The sequence below is a fragment of the Agelaius tricolor genome, unplaced genomic scaffold (assembly GCF_023055355.1).
Source record: "Agelaius tricolor isolate 1412-34295 unplaced genomic scaffold, bAgeTri1.0.p SCAF_3, whole genome shotgun sequence".
NCBI classification, from domain to species: Eukaryota; Metazoa; Chordata; class Aves; order Passeriformes; family Icteridae; genus Agelaius; species Agelaius tricolor.
Window position 1 is genome coordinate 55,798,662 of NW_027269263.1, and position 18,279 is coordinate 55,816,940.

The following is an 18,279-nucleotide window of genomic DNA, read 5'->3' on the forward strand; positions in this document are numbered from 1 at the left end:
TAGATTTTTATATATAAAAGTGTTGTTTATTGTAAGGAAACTTTAAATATAACCAACAATATTGAAAATATCATGACTGGCATTTATGGCCTTGATTGTAGTTTACTGCCATACAAGTAATTTTTAGCATTTTTCTTAATCACATCAAGCCAGTGCAAAATATAGGTAGCTTTTAGAGATTAAGCATACAGAATGACAAGAGTGTAGATCTTGGTTACCTGATATTTCCTTCTAGTATAACAGGCTTCTCTTTTTCCCATAAATCAAAAGTACAAAGGCAAGTTATCATAAGTGCAATTATTCATACCAGGTTTCTAAGTAAAAAAAAAAAATTACATTTGTAAATTTTGTTCAGATTGTATTTTTTTAGAAATCTGATTTATAATTTATACCATACTATATGATATAAATTATATATTGTTATCATATTATATAATCATAATTTCATATACACGTATGATTATATTAATTGTCAGAACATATCACTAACTGTAGCATAATGATTACATCAACATACACAAATATATGGCATTAGAAAAGTCATTATCTAAGAAGGAAAGATGGTATAATTCAGATGTTTGAATCAGGGCAGAAGCAGGCTTCCTACTACTCTTGCAGTGTCATTTTGGCAGAGCTGCCCATCACCAGTACACACTCTGCCTGTCCATGAACACCAACAGACAGGTCAGTAAGCAGGACTGAAATTGGACTGTGCCTGAAATTTCCAGTCACAGACCCCTGTAGGCAATTAGCCCTGTGCTCATAATTAAGATGATATTCTCTCTCCTCAGTCTCACAAGGTATCCCATGCTATTATGGCTGAACACATTATTTCATGGTGACCTACAGGGTTTTGAAAGCAAGACATGTTAGCTTTAACAATGACAGATGTGTGCAAAGCTTTGGAAGTACTGATCTTTCAAATTAAAAATACTTTTGCACTTCCTGTTAAGGATTTTCAAGGACAAGCTTAGTTTAGCATGGCTTTTGATATCAATCACTTCAGTAATTGACTCTGACCTTTGATAGCAAAGATTAGACCGCAGGAAGAGAGATATACAGAGATCATTTCACTTGAAACAGATTTAACAATAAAAAAGGTAAGATCTAAAAAAAATTAACTAGAGAACAAGCATAAATAGAGAAGACAAAATGCATAAATATAAAACAAGAGAGAAGGAAAACAATATAGGTTATGTATGATTAGGTAGAACATGACAATGACCCATGCCTTTGCTTTAAAAGCATTTAGGTTGTCAGCTGTCCTCACTCATGTACAGAATTCATATAACTAATAAAAAATGCAGTTTATTGCAAAATTATGCAAGTCCTCTAAATTGCATAAGATATTACAATGTCGTGCTGAAACATGACATATTAAACAAAGAGGACTTTAAAACAATTACGAAATGTTAAAAACCAGATTTGGGTCATGAGCGTTACACAAAACGCATTGTCATGCTTTATCTTATGATTAACCTTGTGATTCACTACATCTGTGATAAATGCAACATAAAATCATGACAACTGTAATAGTCAAAAAGTAATATCTACTGTATATCTTCTGTAGTAATACATATAAACACTTTGTGTGCACTAATACTTTCAACATATCACATTCAAACTAACAGTCTTTCCAGAAAAGATGTAACCATTTAGAAGAACAGAAGCTGGTTTAACAAGTTCATCACATGTGGGGTTTTAAAAAAAATCTATTATTTAAGGAAATGCTGTGTTAAAGGACTTGATTTTCAAAGGTGCTGTGCTACCACAGGCTGTCCTTATATCAGATGGAACCATAAGTACTGAGCACTTTTAAAAATCAAGCCCTCAATTTATTGAATTGCTATTTTCTTTACTAGTATTTCCACTGTCATAATTAATAAAAAAACAACAAAACAAACAAAAACAAAAGAACCACCCAACCAAAAGCAAACCAAACCAAAAAACCCCAATCCCATTCTTAAAATCACAGAAAATGCTTGGCATCTATAGGAAGAGAGACAATTTTTCAGTGGACTAACCACTACTGTGCTATATTCTCATAACAGATCTTGTTGCTCCAATGTTTAGTTCATGCACTGGTGTCAGCAATGTCCATGTTTGTTCCAAACAGAGCAACTAGCTGCTCTTCATAGTTTGCAATGTTTCTTTTCAGAATTTCCATACAAGGTCCCAAAAGCCTTTCAAATGCCTGCACATCCATAACTAAGATAAAAAGGAGAGAAAGAGAAAGAATATTATGTGCTCATCAGTAACAGACACTCATCCTGGTATTCATGATATTCCAGTGTAACATTTTAAATGACAACAGATAGTACTGAGACATTTACATTGTTCACCCAGGAGGGAACTGCTTACCTCAGCAAAACCAAGATCAGCCAACACACTGCTGTCTTGAAACTTCAAAAATCAACTTGAACTTTTTCTGTTCCTTATTTTGAAAATATTTTCATATTAAGATATATGTTACCCGAGAGCTTGTCTGAAGGGGCCTGGATTCCTCCACAAAATAAAGTTTTAAGACCCATAATATTTCAAAAAGCCATAACATTAAGTGTTGTTGTTGGCTGTATCTGGGCTCTAACAGTCTATGTCCTTGCTCTTTTTACTTGCTTCCACCCAAAGTGAAAATGGCAATGAATACTTATTTTCACAGCAAATGTGCAGAAAGTTGAAGACTGTAATTCACACACAATGTCAGTGCACAGCCAACCAGAATATTTTCTTTATCTGATCACATAATGTGATCCTCTACAGTTCCAGCCAATAGGTCAGGGAGGAAACTTCATATACTTCCAACCAGTAATCTCTTGTCTCCTGAGAAATCTGAGATCAAGATCTCTGCTGTTTGGGAAGTGCCAGTGCTTTGTTATTCAGCCATTATGGATAACAACACTCTTCCTGTCTCTTCCTGACCACTGCCTGTTATTCTTTCCCTTCTGTCATATCTTTGATCTCTATTGCCTGATGATCTCTGTTTGTTTTGAGTTAGGAATTTTAAAAAATAGATAAATTTTTTGGTTACTTGGTCATCAAATCGTTATGCAGGAATGCCAAATCTACCTTTACAGTTTGCAGTTTTCCCATAGTTAGGAGCTTAACATCAGAGTCACAATAGAAACAACCAAATAGATTAAAGATCATTTTATATTAGATATTTGCAGTTTTCCCATAGGTAGGAGCTTAACATCACACCATGAAAAGCAATGGATATGAAGGGTTGTCTATGAGCACAACTCCTACAGTCTTCACTCTTCCTGTGCCTGAGACTACAGTGGGATGGGATGACTACATTAACAGCTTGTGAAGACAAAAGAATTTTTTAAGAACTTAAGTCATGGGGATAAAAAGGCCCATGATTTTTAACAGAATTATTTCTTAGATGAGTCAGTCTACTGAGAAAAGAAACAACTCACCTTTTTGCAGAGTATTAGACATTTATCTGATGGCTATAAGTATTTTGCAGCAATATTCTGTACTGTCCTAAAAGAATTTTTACTTCCATACAATTAGAGAAATATTGGAGAAATTGTGGTAATAGTATTTATCAATTGTAAGTGATTTTTGCAGATAAATAACACAAATAGTAATGGACAATAATAGGTGATTACTGAAACAGCCTTAAATCTTATATTCTGGGGAAAGACAGAGTGACAATAGAAACAACCAAACAGATTAAATATAATTTTATATTAGATATAAATGGTATTGACTAATACCTAAACATTTGACAGTGCCAAGAGCAAATGCAGAAGCAGCTCGGGGTTTGTTAGTTACAAGAGCAAGTTCTCCAAAATACTGTCCTCTTGAGCATCGAGCTATTTCTACTGCTCCATTCTCTTCTAGATCTTGTTTACCCTGAAATGTCATGGAAAGAAAGAGAGAGAAAGAAAGAGTATTAGAGGAGAGATTTGCCAAACTCAGGATTACATAAGCAAAGTTAGTGACAATGGTAAAAAAAAAAAGGATGTTGTTTAAGGGATGTTTACCTTCCTTGTCATTATAATCCTTACTTCTCCAGATTCCACAATAAAGAAAGAATCAGCCAAGTCACCCTGCACAAGAGAAAAAAAAGAAAGTGAGTAAAAAAGTGAAAAATTTCCCTTTTCATTTCATGACATTATCAAAATTTGCAACCAGTGCCTTGAAACTCCTCTTTTTGATATCTGTTGCAAAAGAAACCACTTTTAATTTGAAAACCATACTCTAGACACATAACAATCAAAGCATCTATACAGAACTAACAGCAAGGCCTTTTCATGAAAAGACATAGCTGACTGTGCCTTACACAAAAAGCAGAGAAAACCAATGTTGTGGAAGACTTTTAGGATCCTTGCTACCTTTATCCACTTCTGTGTTCTTCCCAAATTATTTCCCTTAGCAAATTTCAGTATGAAAAGCCTCCAGGGCCTATGTGATATCCACAAATTATGCTGGGGCAAGACAATCACAGTTGCCTATCCTGAAGAGTTGAACTTTTGTCTTCTTGAAAAGTTGACCATATTTTAACAACAAGACCAAGGTGAGTCTTCAGTGCTTCTCCATGGAAGCACACTTATCAAGTTTGAATTTCTAAGTGTACTAAAAAACGTTGACCCTTTTATTTATACCAACAAAGAGGGTTGTTCTTGAAAATATCATAAGTGAAAAGTGAGCTTTTGAAACAAAATAACCACCTCTCACTCTTACATTTAAGGTTCATTGATTTTCTTTATGTGAGAAATAAAAATAGGGTTTAAAAGTATGCATTGTCTACAAATAACATGATTACTGTTGCCTATAATGAAAAAAACTAAAACTAGGAAGAAACTGTACCTGAGCAATGATTTGTTCTCCATCTTTGTACACTTTGGTACCAATCACATCAACCACTTTTAAACGCTCAGATACCTTCATTTAAAAAAAGAAAATGTAAGAAATATTTGGTTAACATTATGATAGCATATATTTAGAAAGCCCTTTCATATTTCTGTGAATCTTTGGACAGAATAGTGTGTCTTTATTTTCCTGTTTTGATTACCATTAAAAAAAAGAACTGCTGAATAGTCTTCCAGAGGTTCTATTACAGTTTGAACAGCCATTCTGATAAGCTTCCATTTTTGTTTGAAGCCTTCAAAATTTATGTTCAGAAAAGCATGCATGCAAAAATATATGTAAAAATATAGCTGATAAATGAAAATATTTTTAAATTCCCCAAGTCATTGTTTAATTTTGTTGGCTAATATCTAGTAAAACTAAGCTTTGGGAAACTGAAAGTAAAGTTGTGTTTTAAAACACAATATGAACAATAATAATTTATTCTAAATTAAAACAAAATTAAAATGTAGCCTTTCTCTGAAACAAAAGTATGCAAATTTCTATTGTGGAGACACTTTGATTGCCAAATTTAAAGTCCTCAAGAGCAGAATCTTATCAGGTACCTCTGACACAGCTATTAAAATAATGCAATAGAAATCTTACTTCTAAAGATTTAAGGAATGGCAATGACTCAATAAAACTTTCATACATTCTTCTCTTTTTGGCATTATTTTTTACAATGATTCTTCGGAATGTTACCCTATCCTGTAAACACAAAGAGAAAAAGAGAGTTAATTAACTGAAAATATGGGCTAGAAAATACTTTAGGACTGGCTGTATATGACCAAATTACCCAATTTAGTCACTCAGTGTAGCTGTCAGCCGAGCTGGCTGGTCTCTCCCTGCTGTCAGTTGAGAAACATTCCTCTAGAGGTCAATCAGGAGCTCCTAAGTTACCCTGAAAATGGCTATGAAAGTCCCTGCAGGGTACATACTCAGCTCACCTACAGAGGGTAGCGTTTACAGCAGTGAACACTGAGTGGGGAATTCAGGATATTTAAGAAATCCTCAATACTGAAATGTTTAATTTACAAAGTTTATTCATTGCCCTGCGGTCCTGTACAAATTGATATGTACCCAAAGAGGCTTTTAGGGTTTTGTAAAAACCAAGATCCATGAGTCTGGGTCTTAGGTCACAGTCCACTTTTGCTGTTTCAGCAGAACAAGGCTCACTGCTGCCCTGAACAGCCAACTGGACATTCCTTAAGGTTTGGCCATGAAAGTGAACCAGACAGAAAAACTACACTTACGGTGTTTTCTTCTCTTAACTTTGTGTGGCTGTGCCCTGGTGACAAGCAGAGGGAAAATGCACTGCAAGCCTTGCCTGCCCCACAGGGGCACTTACAGCCAACACGACCCAATTGAATTTAAAGCCATTCTTACAGTGCCCTAAACAACCCCAGAAGTCACATGGATTAGGCTGGTGAATAGCCACATTTCATTTCAGTCCTGGAATCAGTCATTAGATCAATATGTACATCTTGAAATGATGGCCATCTCAGCTTACTTTTGGGGTAAACTCAATCACTCTTGTCAAAGATCCAGGAAGTATAACACTAGTAAACAACCTCATATTGGAATTTTACTCTGGAAACAAAGGCATTCCAATCAAGGCATGGGGAAAAAATTAATATGCAATTATCAGTGGTTTTCAATTTGGGAAATTGCAATTAAAATAAAATAATTGTTTTTTTTTTAAATCAGTGTTTTATTAAACCTCAGATTTTCATCTGTGGATTCTGAAAAAAGATAGAATTGTGTTGGGATTTCTCAGGATTTCTAGAATTAAACTTGCTGAAATTATAAGGTTTTTTTTTTTAATGCTGATCCACATGCCAGTAAAATCTGTATAAAATACATATTTTTAAAAAGTAGCTTAAAAGAAGTACTCTACTTACCAAACCCCAGATGGAACCAGGAGAGGTAGCTATAATTGTAGCTGCTCTGGGTGTGTTGTACATTAAGGCCAACTCACCAAAACATCCTCGGTTATCATAGGTTCCAACACACCTCCCAACACCATCACATTTGACATAAATATCATATGTACCTCTGTTAATAAAATATAAAAGTATAGTGAGTAGAATCCAGACCTGGCTTTGCTAAGCAGCCTCTCACTATATTTTTTATACCATGAATTCCAAAAATAAAGCATTTGAAATACATATTTGCTTGCTTAAATGGTGTTAAACACCTTGTAAAGACATCTCAATGACTTCTATAAATAACGAAAGTGGTGTCTCTTTAAAGGGAAGGATAGGGTTATTAGTTTTTACATTAACTCAGTTTAAAAATAGAATGGATGTACAGTGATCTATTTATTACCAGAACTTATTAAAAATTAAAATCTTACTTAGAATCTGTTTCTTAATTTCATTTTAACCACACTAGATACAAATGTCAAGTCTTTGCAAAAATTGCTATGATAGGAGCACTGAAATAATGATACAAGTTATTAAATATTTTAAATATTTTAAAGTAGTAATTTCTAATGAAACAACTGAGATGCAGGAAACAGAAGGAATGTATCTGAAAAGCAAAGTAAAATCATGAAATAAATATATGCATTTTTTCTAGTGTGCATTTCTTCTCTCCATCATTAATTTAAAAGCTTGCTTTTTTTTTTTTTTGCTTTGGGAATGCAGTAAAATCTGGTATCTTGTAAAACACAAATTTGCCAAGCCCATTGATGCTGAGCCATCATTTTCCTCTGTGCTGAATATTTTTATGGTGTGCATTGATAAATCATGTGAATGTAAAGCAAAAACCTGTGCAGTTATTTCATTGATAAGGGACACAGAGGTGATACCCTACATGTAAAATCCACAAGGCTGACAGAATATTGTAAAGTCCCTGCAGCCTTTTGGACAAGAGATGACAGACTGTAACCTCACAAGGCTGAAAAATATTGTCTTTCCAGCACATGGGCACACTTGGGCACATTTTTATGGTAGTCTAATTTAGTATTTCAGTTAGAAAGGACCTAAAACAATCATTTTGTTCACCTACCTGACCACTTCATGGCTGCCCAAAAGTGAAAGAATTTTATTAATAGAAATGTCCCAATGCCCCTTAAACCCTGACAGGCTTTGGACATCAACCTCCAGGAAGCCTCTTCCAGTGCTTGACCACTCAGGTAAAGAAATGGTTCCTAATGTCAAATCTGAACCTCTCCTGGCACAGCTTTGACCCATTCCCATGAGTCCTGTCACTGAATACCAAGAGAAAAGCTGGAATGTCAGTGTTAAATACAAGTTCATAGAATACAGACTGTTCTCAATGGACTTTTGCAAAGTACTTTGTGCTATAATAAGACACAGCAATTCACCTGTCAATGACGTAGAAGTTGTCACCATCATCCCCTTGATCAATTACGTGTTCCCCTCCTTCAACCATCTTTTCAAACATTGCATCTAACACCTGAGACATCTGTTCCTGTTTAAAATAACACAAAGACAAGAAATTATCATCTGCTTCTACAGTTTTACTCTTTGAATTAACTAACTGGCCAGCTTCCCAATATGCAGATAAAAGATGTTAATGGTGGAAAATATTCGTGCTACAGAAATGTGTGGATCAATAAGAAAAAGACAGTTCTATTTAGTATTCAGTGTTAGCTTTTCCAGTGTTCAGAGCACAGCTTCCCACTTGTCACTGCAAATGATAAGAGATCTCCTTTGCAACATAAATTGCTCATGACCATCCAAAAACAGCATTTCACCCTTCCCAACTGAGCAATGTTATGTCCTTGCAAACAAAAAACCCCTGTAATCATTATTCTAAATCATACATTTACCTGATTTTGTCCTTAGAGCTTCCTTACAGAATTTAGTTTCAAAATAATTGTGAAGTATTTTGAAAGTCTAAATTATACAATGCCTGCAAAATGTTGGGCCAGATGTAGCCATAAAGGTTTGCAGTGCTTTGGCTGAGTAAGTAAATGCTGGATTCTTTGGAAAGTAGGAATTTACACTACAAAATTACTTTGTTGACAGAGAAATGTTAACAGACTAACAAAATGTGATCATTTGAATTACGACTGTATAATAACAAAAAACCCCACCCACTAATTACTTAATTTGTCTTATTTGATGTAAATTTGACTATTCACATCTAAAAAACCCAAACACAGCTCATTGTGGATTAAGAATCGTAAAAAGTTAACTTAAAAATTTAAATTTTATTTTGGGTTTATCCTGCAATATGTCTAAAATGCTATACTCTACTACTTGACACTTATTAAACATGTATCATACTGGAACAAGCAGAACTAGTGAAAATCATGGTAAAAAAAGCCTCTAGATATGCATTTTGCAATGGTTCCATTCACAGCATTTCCAGCCACTAAAGATGGATGGCATTTGCCTGTCCAAAGAACACCAGTCTAAGTCAGTCCCTTAGAGTCCTCCTGCAGCCCATGGACAGAGATAACCATACAAGATAGCTCAGAATCATTCTCTAGAGATTTCCCTTTCTTTCCTCTGATGATGGAGAAACCCACTGTAACTCCCAGTTACACACAATTTTTAGACAGATAAATTAGTTGTAATGAATTCCATCCTTATGCTGCTGAATTTTTTACTTACTGAAAGCATTTAAAAATACCAGCAGTACCCATGTAATCCAAGCCTTTTTGAAAAATGGAAGCTAAATACAAATTTTCCTTCACAGAGCTGGCTGTGTGTGGGCACAAAGAACAACAGAAGGACATTATCCATCCTTAGTACAGCTGGTCATGGTAAAGCACAGGGAGAGGTCCTGCAGCCCTCCTAGGCCAGCAAAGAATCCTTTAACTGTGCCTCTGCTTAGTACCTTTGTTAGTATAGACAGGTATGTGTTTGAAAACATATGGATCATTTCAGGTATCAGTGAATGTGTTATAGCTCATTTCAGAGAAAGAAAAGTGTGAGTGGGTGCCATTGGAAGAGACATACAGGAGATGCCTATAAAAAACTTACATGCTTGAATGAATAGGTAATATTACTTCATTCTTTTCAGTCCTCTCTATGTAAACAAAAAGAAATTCCTACAGAATCTGCAAAACTGACCTACTATTAGCTTGTCTAAGGCAATTGAAGCAGCACCTTCCCTTCCTCTGGCTTTACATCTGAATTGGCAAAGTGGCTCCCCAGCCAACAGTCCTGGTCTGCCTTTTGAAAACAAGTGAGAACACAGAATGCTCCCCACTTCATGGGAGTTAGAGGCCATGTTATCATCTAGGTGCAAGCCAGGCAAGAAAAATGTATTATCTGTGCATCAAACTCCAGAACTTAAAACACATTCAAGATATCTTGGGAAAAAAGATTAAACCAAAAAGATGGTTATTTCCTGCAACAGAGGAGTCATACATATAATTAAAATATTTATTCAGTGCTCTTCATCTTGGATTTCTGGTTAAAATATTTTCAACTTATAACCATGAATCAAGTTCACCAAACCACAACTTTTCCAGTGTGTAAATCTACAATTTTTTAATGCAACAGAGTAGAATTCACAAATCCAATTCCCTTTTAAGAATGTTTAAAATACTTTAAGATATTTAATACATCTGAGAGCAGTCTATTAATTGTTGAAGCATTGCATATTTATTTTAATTTCCTAAATAAACTGCAACTAACTTAAAGACAAGTGGTCCCTTTTCTAAAATTGTCCTCTTTAAATTAAGACAAAGTGGACTGCAATAACCAAACCAGGAACATGGTTTTTGCTTTTACCATGAGAATTACATAACTTGCTTGCCCAGTTTGCTCTGTGTGAATCCTCTGGAATCTCTGCCAGACTGAGGCTCAATTTACTGGCATCCTCTGCTGTTATTTTGAAAAGATAAAGATAAGTAATTTTAGAATTAAAAAGCAGATCTGTTTCATAAACAGAATTAATTCTAGTATTTTGTAAAATGGTGCAGTCTAAATGCTCTTCTTCCTTAAAGCAGTTCTACCTTCAAAAATACATGTAAAATGAAATCAGGATGGGGTGGGGTTTGTGGCTGACTGGCCTGTAGTTCCCTGGCTCACATGACTTCTAAAAACATTAGAATATTATCATGTGAACAAGGCATCCTGCTGCCCACCTTGTCCTCATGTTGTGCAATCTGAAATATCAACAAATTAATAATACTCAATGATATCAAATCATCAATGACAATACCAGAAAAGGAAGGGGGCTGGGTGTGGGGAGGGGGAGAGATGTAGAAAATGTTAGCAAGACACAGGCAAGGAAACCATGGGAAGAAGAGGACTTCTTAAATCAACAACTCTGAACCTTGTAGAAGATAAATTACAGAATTCATGTCTACACCTCTCCACATTTGTTTTTCAAAACAAAACCATGCACATATACTCCAGGGGAACTCTGACAAAAATGTTAGCAGCAATATTGATCCAGTTCAAAATATTTAGTTCCCTTGTGTTATATCCACTTGTAAACTAATGAAAAGGCATTCATTTCTTCACCATCAAAGACTCTAATTTGTATTTCAATGTACAATAAATATTTTTAAGCAATAGTATTTTCTTTAAGAATATACCTTAACCTTCATCCACACAATTACATGCTAAATTAGTACTCTGTCTCTCAAAAATCATGCACATGCCCATCAGTCAGGCTCAGTAACACATTTCATACTTTGTAGCTACCCCAAGTGCCTCCATTACACATCTTTTCAATACCTCCAGGGATGGTGACCCAAACATTTTCCTGAGCAGTCTCTTCCAGTGCTTGACAATGCTTTCAGTGAAGAAATTTTTCCTAATATCCAATCTGAACCTCCCCTAGGTCAATTTGAGGCCATTTCCTCTGGTCCTGGTATCTGGGAGAAGAGACCAGCACCCACCTGCTCACAGCCTCCTGTCAGGCAGTGCAAGAGTGACAAGGTCCCTGCTGAGCCCCCTTTTCTCCAGGCTGAACACCCCCAGCTCCCTCAGCTGCTCCTCAAAGGAATTGTGCTCCAGACCCTGCCCCAGCTCCACTGCCCTCCTCTGGAAGGGCACCTCAGTGTCACCACCTTTGTGTCATCCATGAGTATTAATATGTTCAAGCATTCTGGACTCAGTTACATATATTATACACACATTTGATATATCTAGAAATGTGTATATGTGTGCATGTATGTATAAATATATATATATATATACACACACATATACATGTATGTATGTATGTATGGGGGGGTGGGGGGTGGGATGTATATTTCCATTAATTGCTCCAAAAGCTGTAGTTTTAATTCTTCACCAAAATTCTTAAGAACCTGACAGCAGCACGAGAATCTTCTGTTAGTGGTTTCAAGGAATGATTTGACCTTAAGTATAAGGTTCCACTATTCATAAAACAGTTACATTATGTTCCCTTTCATCTTCCTTCAAGTTAATAAGTTCTAATTGATTAATCAATATTTGTGCTCTCTTACACTAATTCTCCAGGTACATAAGTGGCAATATGCCCAGAAATTGCTTTTGCTTATTTGTGAACAAAATGCATAATTTATTACTTTTTAGAAAAGGGTCAAGACCTATTTTATGTATTCTGTACAAGCATTAACAGGGCAAAGCTCTCCAATATGAAACTTCTCTGAAAGAGAATAGATGCTCTAACACTGCTTGTGAATTTTTGCCAAAGCAAGGATTCAGACTTTAAGTGCAAGGGCACAGGTCAGCTTTGATGGTATCAGCCCCTTGAGCCAGTTTCTTGCTCTGATAAAAGATTCATCAGGTGTTTTAACTGCTGCCCTATGGGCTGTAATTTCCAAACCAAATAGCCTGTTGTTAATCACCCCAGTACATTTTCCTCTAAAGGGACAAAACCAAGAGAACAACTCTGAATTGTATTGTAAAAAGTGTGGAAGGCTTCCTTGGCCAGTAGATGAGCTGCTGCTGCTATTCTTCCTGGTGATAAAACAGCTGTTAGGGTGAACAGAGAGAAATTTCAGTGACAGCATCTTCAGGCTTGTTCTCTGTAAGGGCTGAAGACATTTGGTCATCATCTTGTTTTCTCCTTTCTGGCTTACACAAAGTGAAAGTGGAAGGGAAAGAGCAGCTTCAGAGCCACTGTGGTAACCTCCAGCACCTGGAGCACAAAGGAGGGTGCAGGCAGAGTAACCAGGCTGGCACATCATGGCAATCCTGGCAGCAAAACAGGATTATCATGGTTTCTGGCAACGGGGAGGCAGGCAACTGAGCAGGACAATAAACAATACTCTAAGAGGAAGAGGTTTTCCTGGGAAGACGAACAGGAAGAGATATGTTAGAAGAAGAATGAGTTAATATAATATAGGAAAGGAAGAAGAAAACAAACATCTGAATAGACCTGTCTCCTGATTCTTCCCTGATCTGGTCCTCTAAAAAGTAACCAAGTACCTCTACAAAGCCTCCTTCCCTGATCTTGTTGCAAAAGCATGTTTCAATTCATATTCTTCTCTTGAAGTGATTTTTCCAAAACTGTAACACACTATGAAAAACTGATACTGAGTGACAGCAACTAGATGGCAAATGATTAAGCCCTCAGAAAGGCAAAATATTGCTACAATGTCAATTATTTAAAATTACTTTTTATTTAAGGGAGTTAACTAAGGAATACCTTGCTAAACTCATAATCACTGGCCAGTCACATCCTCATCCATCTACAAAATTAAAGAAAGTTTCCATAAAATTCGAGTAACTTCACAGACTTCAGACTATAAGAGTTGGCCTTTAAAATATAAGAATGTTGCCCAGGGAAATGTATGAGAACTCGTGTTTCTTGACATTATTATATTTTTCATCACAGACAATATGTGAAATGATGATATTTATAAATATATATGTGCAAATTTACCTATCTGTTATTCAAAAACTACTATAGTTAAACAAGGGCTCAAGACAGTGTTGTGTATGTATAACAAGTCCTAAGTTGTCTCCAAGTCTGAAGTTATGTTTTTCTCCTCTCTCATTTAGCCTTACATTCAAATGGTTCTACTGGGTTTTAATTTTACGTGATGGCTCTTGTAATTTGTAAATGGCCTCTTCAATTAACACTCTGGGCAGTGAACTGTAAGTCACTCCCAACTACTGCAACTTCTCCTTTGGCTTTAGTGATAGCCCTACCTTATCCTTCCATTCCAATTAAAATACAGTGTGTGAAGGTGGGTAAAGTGTTAAGAAAAGGTGGACTTCACTGAGCATCATGTACTGAATGCAATCCTGATCACACTATAAGACACTGTGTGACGTTATTGTGTGACAAGACATGTTATTCTGTATTTGGAAATGGTATTTGACACCCTCTAAAAGGCCATCAGGGAAAAGCCATTAAGCCTTTTACATCGGTTCCCCTCTAAGTGACCTTTGAAATAGTGACTTTCATACATGAACTACAGCAGAAAGAAACTGAAGTTCAATACAACGGAAAAAACAACCAAAAACCACAACAGTGGTAAGCAGGAGATGCTATCAATACAAAGCTTTAACTTTTGTTCCAGAGACTTTAGCTTTAGCAGAAGATATTATCTCTCTTCAAGATGAATGAGGTTTTTGCTAATAGACCACTCTGTAAACTGCAGCATCTCTCATGGAGATGCAGAGGTGAGGAAGAGAGCTGGCACAGGAATATTTAATTACTGCAACTACAGTGGCAGAGCCCTTGAGCTGCTGCTCAGAAACAGAACAAGAAGGAGGAGTGGGAGAAGTTCCCCAGGGACTACAGATCCTGGCTCCACAGAAGGAACAAGCCAGACTTAAGAAGGCTACATTTTAATATCTTTGCTCCCTTCAGAGCTCAGTAGTTTTCCAGTGTTTTTATGAATAAAATTATTGTAATGGAAAAGTCTTTTTCAAAAATTATCTTATTCAGCTTTCCAGAATGCTGCCTGTAAAGGATTTCAAGCAGGAGGAAGTGTTCTTAATCCATTGGACAATCTGAGCAAAAGGGGGTGAACAAAACTTGGGAGATCCCTAGAGCACATATTGAGGCTTTGCATTGCAGACCTCAGAGTGAGAACTCAGCTGGGAAGTCTTCTGCTAAACACCTGGAACAGATTGTGGGAACTATTAGCTATTACAAGGAACTGATTCATAAGAAGAATTTTTTAAAATAGTTCAAAACATCAGTATCAAGACAGCAAGCACAGTCCTGAGAAGAGCTTCATGAACAGAAGAAATAATCCCTCAGAGTATTCCTTGGAAGAATTCAGCCTTGGAAAAAGTCCATCAGGTGCCCACACTGGAGCAGTTTCATGCTCTATGTCTACACAACATTACAATACAGCCAACAGACCCCTATTCTGCAGACCAAGTGGCTGATGACCATTGAGACAGAAGATCTGGCTCTTGCTGTAATGCAAAGCAGATCCCATCCAGAGGGTTGATGCTGTAAGCCCTGTTAACACCACTGCAGGTTCTAGGAGCACACAATAATCCATCGTGTTGCAGGGCTCATAAGAGAGAAATGCTCAGAGCTTAACCAAGAGGGGTCTGCCAAAATGCCATCATGTAAGATGGTCCAGCCAAGTGGAAGCCAGGACACACCAACCATAAGGAAAATATATAATAAAGCAGTTTCGTGTCCAGATGCCCACAAATGACTTTGATTCCCTGAAGCTATTTAGAAGAATAATTGAGGAGCAGAAGGGAAGATGAGTGCATGGCTTTGGCTTGAAGTATAGTGGAACAGCTGATTAACTACCTATTAACCAGACAGCATGAGGGAGTGAGGAAACCTGTGTCAGGATCCCACTGTCCCAAGAATGCCCATGTATGAGCACCCATGCTGAGACCTGCTGCCCTTCCACAACAGTGACTCCAGGCTTCTGCTAGCTGGGCCTTTGTGGCTGACTCCTCCTCAGGGCTTCTAAGGGAACAGTACCCAGGGCTAGGGTTCAGTCTTTGTGCAGACAGAAGCAGGAACTGGAAACCTGCAGCACAAATTAATGTGCATTTTCTGTAATAGCACCTGACTCCCAAACAGAGCTGCAGGCTGGTCCTTCCATTAACTCCCTCTTGAATCAAATTTTAAACTTTCTGTTCTCATACTTAAAAATCTACATAATTGTTTCTCTTTCCCTCATGCTCCCTCCCTTGACAGCACTGAATCAAACCTCTTGAGAAAGCATTTGGGATGCTGTGAGTCATCCTAACCTCAGTATGCATGTTTTGATTGATACACTCACCTTTTCCCTAAAACAATCCTGTGTGCTTTTTTGGTAGCATTATCACCTTTGTCTGATCCAGATCATTCATTCAGTACATTTAGGCTTTCTTAAAAGCTCATGGTTGTTTTTATACAAAACAGAAAGAAATTATTTGCGTGGAAGAAAATTACCTGAAGCTTTTTTATGGTATCTACATTAAGCAAAATAATAATGTAAACACATCTCTGCTACCTTTCTCTTTCCCTCTATTTCATAATTCACTTGTTCAATTACATCCATAGCTAAACTGAAGGCTTTGGGGGTAATTTTCTGTTTTGATAGAGCACTCAGCACCTTTCGATGCTAAAAAATAACTAACAGAAAAAACTTACACATTCCAGTTAACTGATATGTTTATAGACATCAGTGTACAGGAAGATTTAAAATAAGAAAATACAATAATTAACACAATTAATGTATCCATTTTTATGAACGTACAGATTCATATTAATGTATTTCAATATTATCACTTGTGGAGGTAAACAAAAGACTCTATATGCAACGTATCAGTTTTTAAAAAAGGCATTTCTGGAATTTATTAAATGGCCAAAAAAGCATACTGAAGAGGTTACAGAAGTCAAATCTGTAAATTTCTGTTCCAAAGCTCAAAAGAAACAATTCTTAGCAGCACTGCTAAATGCTGCTCATTACCAAGAATTCCTTACCGGGTCTAGATTCTTAAAAAGAAGGATGTCCTTGCACGCCTCCTGCAGCCTGTTCCTTTGATCATCTGTTTTGGGGTGAATAATCTGAGGGATAGAACACAGAAGCTCTTAGAGTGATTATCATACAGTAGCACTAGCTGAAGGACTGAGCTAATTCAACTAAGCATTTTACACAATATTTTGGCCATGATTCATAACTCTCTCATTTCAAAACCTTCAGGATTTGAATAAACACTCAATGATAAAATGGTATCACCATAGCATTAGCAAATGAAACACTGCTGTATTTAATCTTACAAGATCTTTACACCTGTGGAATCCAGTTCATTTCTGCAAGCCATTCTAGACACCTTTATCTACACTATTGCTACCAATCTCCAGTCATATTTGGGGCATGCATGTTTTATAAAAAAGCACCACTATTACATTCAGCCATTTGCCATGACTACTTCCTAAAGAATATTGTGTGAAATAGTATCTGTGCTAAATTTTTATCAGAAGTTCACAGAGTAAACAACAGATTTGACACTATCTGAGTGAGCCAGAGATTTACTAAAGTACCAGTGTCTGGTTCATCTGAGTATCAATCAAGTTGTTCAACTCATATTCTTCCCAAGATATGCTATGTATAGCTGTAATACCATAGGGTAACCTTTTGGACAGTGTCACAAGCCTGAAAATTAGGCAGAATATAAACAATTAAAATTCTCTTGAAACTCATGCTATTTCATCTTAAAAGCTAAGTAGTGACACAAATAAAAGAAATAAATACAGTTCCTCATTTGTCACACTGTACCTAGAAAAATCTTAGCAATTTTTCAGTTTAACTTTTTTCTGCCTTTTGAAAAAGGAAGCTACTGCAAGATTATGAGGACACCAAGTAGAGTTTTTAGAAGCAGGTGCTCTCTGGGTAAATATAATTACACAAAAATGTTTCCTTAACCAGGTACCACAGGTTTGGTAATTAAGAATAATACATCAAGTTCCACATGGGTGACTATTACAGAGAATTTTAAAATGTTCCTTTAACATAAACTCCCAGGAGATTAGTAAAGTATATTACAATAACAATGTTTTTTGAAAGAAATGGTAAAGCTGTTACATTTTTCCTCCTAAATTTAATGCCTGAGAATTGAAAAAGTATTTGACTCTAAGCATGAAGTACCCTAGATTCTGCATCGTCCTCTTCCTCATCAGGATTGTAAGCTTCTGCACACACTGAAATAAAAAAAAAGCATAATCTTAATTCCAATTACAGTAGTGTTTCACAGGATTTACAGAACAGAGAATGCATTGTGTGGCACAGCAATAATACACAGTAAATGTAAAACTGCTGAGAGGGTCCAGAGCAAGCCAACTCCAAACTGCAGATGAAACAAAGCTACACTTTTGTATCATTTCTGGATATGTTTGCCCTGTTTTGAAAGACTGCTTACCAATTTCTCACCTAACTTGTTCTAAGTATCTCACCTAATGGTCAGGAATGTTTTTTCAATGTCTAAATTAATTCTTTCTCTTATAATTTAAACTATCTATAAAGGATGCAGAGATTAGATCTTTCCCTTCATCTGTGTAGGTTCAATGTGGTTTAGGGTG

The 18,279-nt window shown here is 36.3% G+C and overlaps 1 protein-coding gene across 1 annotated transcript in view; it reads right to left on the minus strand.

Moving 5' to 3' along the window:
• PRKAR2B (protein kinase cAMP-dependent type II regulatory subunit beta) overlaps nucleotides 1-18,279 on the minus strand; it is a 76,483-nt gene continuing 58,204 nt past the window's right edge. The window contains exons 3-11 of the mRNA XM_071423917.1: nucleotides 17,849-17,901; nucleotides 16,684-16,767; nucleotides 8,189-8,295; nucleotides 6,759-6,912; nucleotides 5,464-5,565; nucleotides 4,819-4,893; nucleotides 3,993-4,058; nucleotides 3,723-3,861; nucleotides 1-2,208 (exon numbers count right to left, since the gene is read on the minus strand). Coding sequence (XP_071280018.1) covers nucleotides 2,075-2,208; nucleotides 3,723-3,861; nucleotides 3,993-4,058; nucleotides 4,819-4,893; nucleotides 5,464-5,565; nucleotides 6,759-6,912; nucleotides 8,189-8,295; nucleotides 16,684-16,767; nucleotides 17,849-17,901 — 914 coding nt within the window. The 3' untranslated portion in view covers nucleotides 1-2,074. The remainder of the gene's footprint in view (nucleotides 2,209-3,722; nucleotides 3,862-3,992; nucleotides 4,059-4,818; nucleotides 4,894-5,463; nucleotides 5,566-6,758; nucleotides 6,913-8,188; nucleotides 8,296-16,683; nucleotides 16,768-17,848; nucleotides 17,902-18,279) is intronic.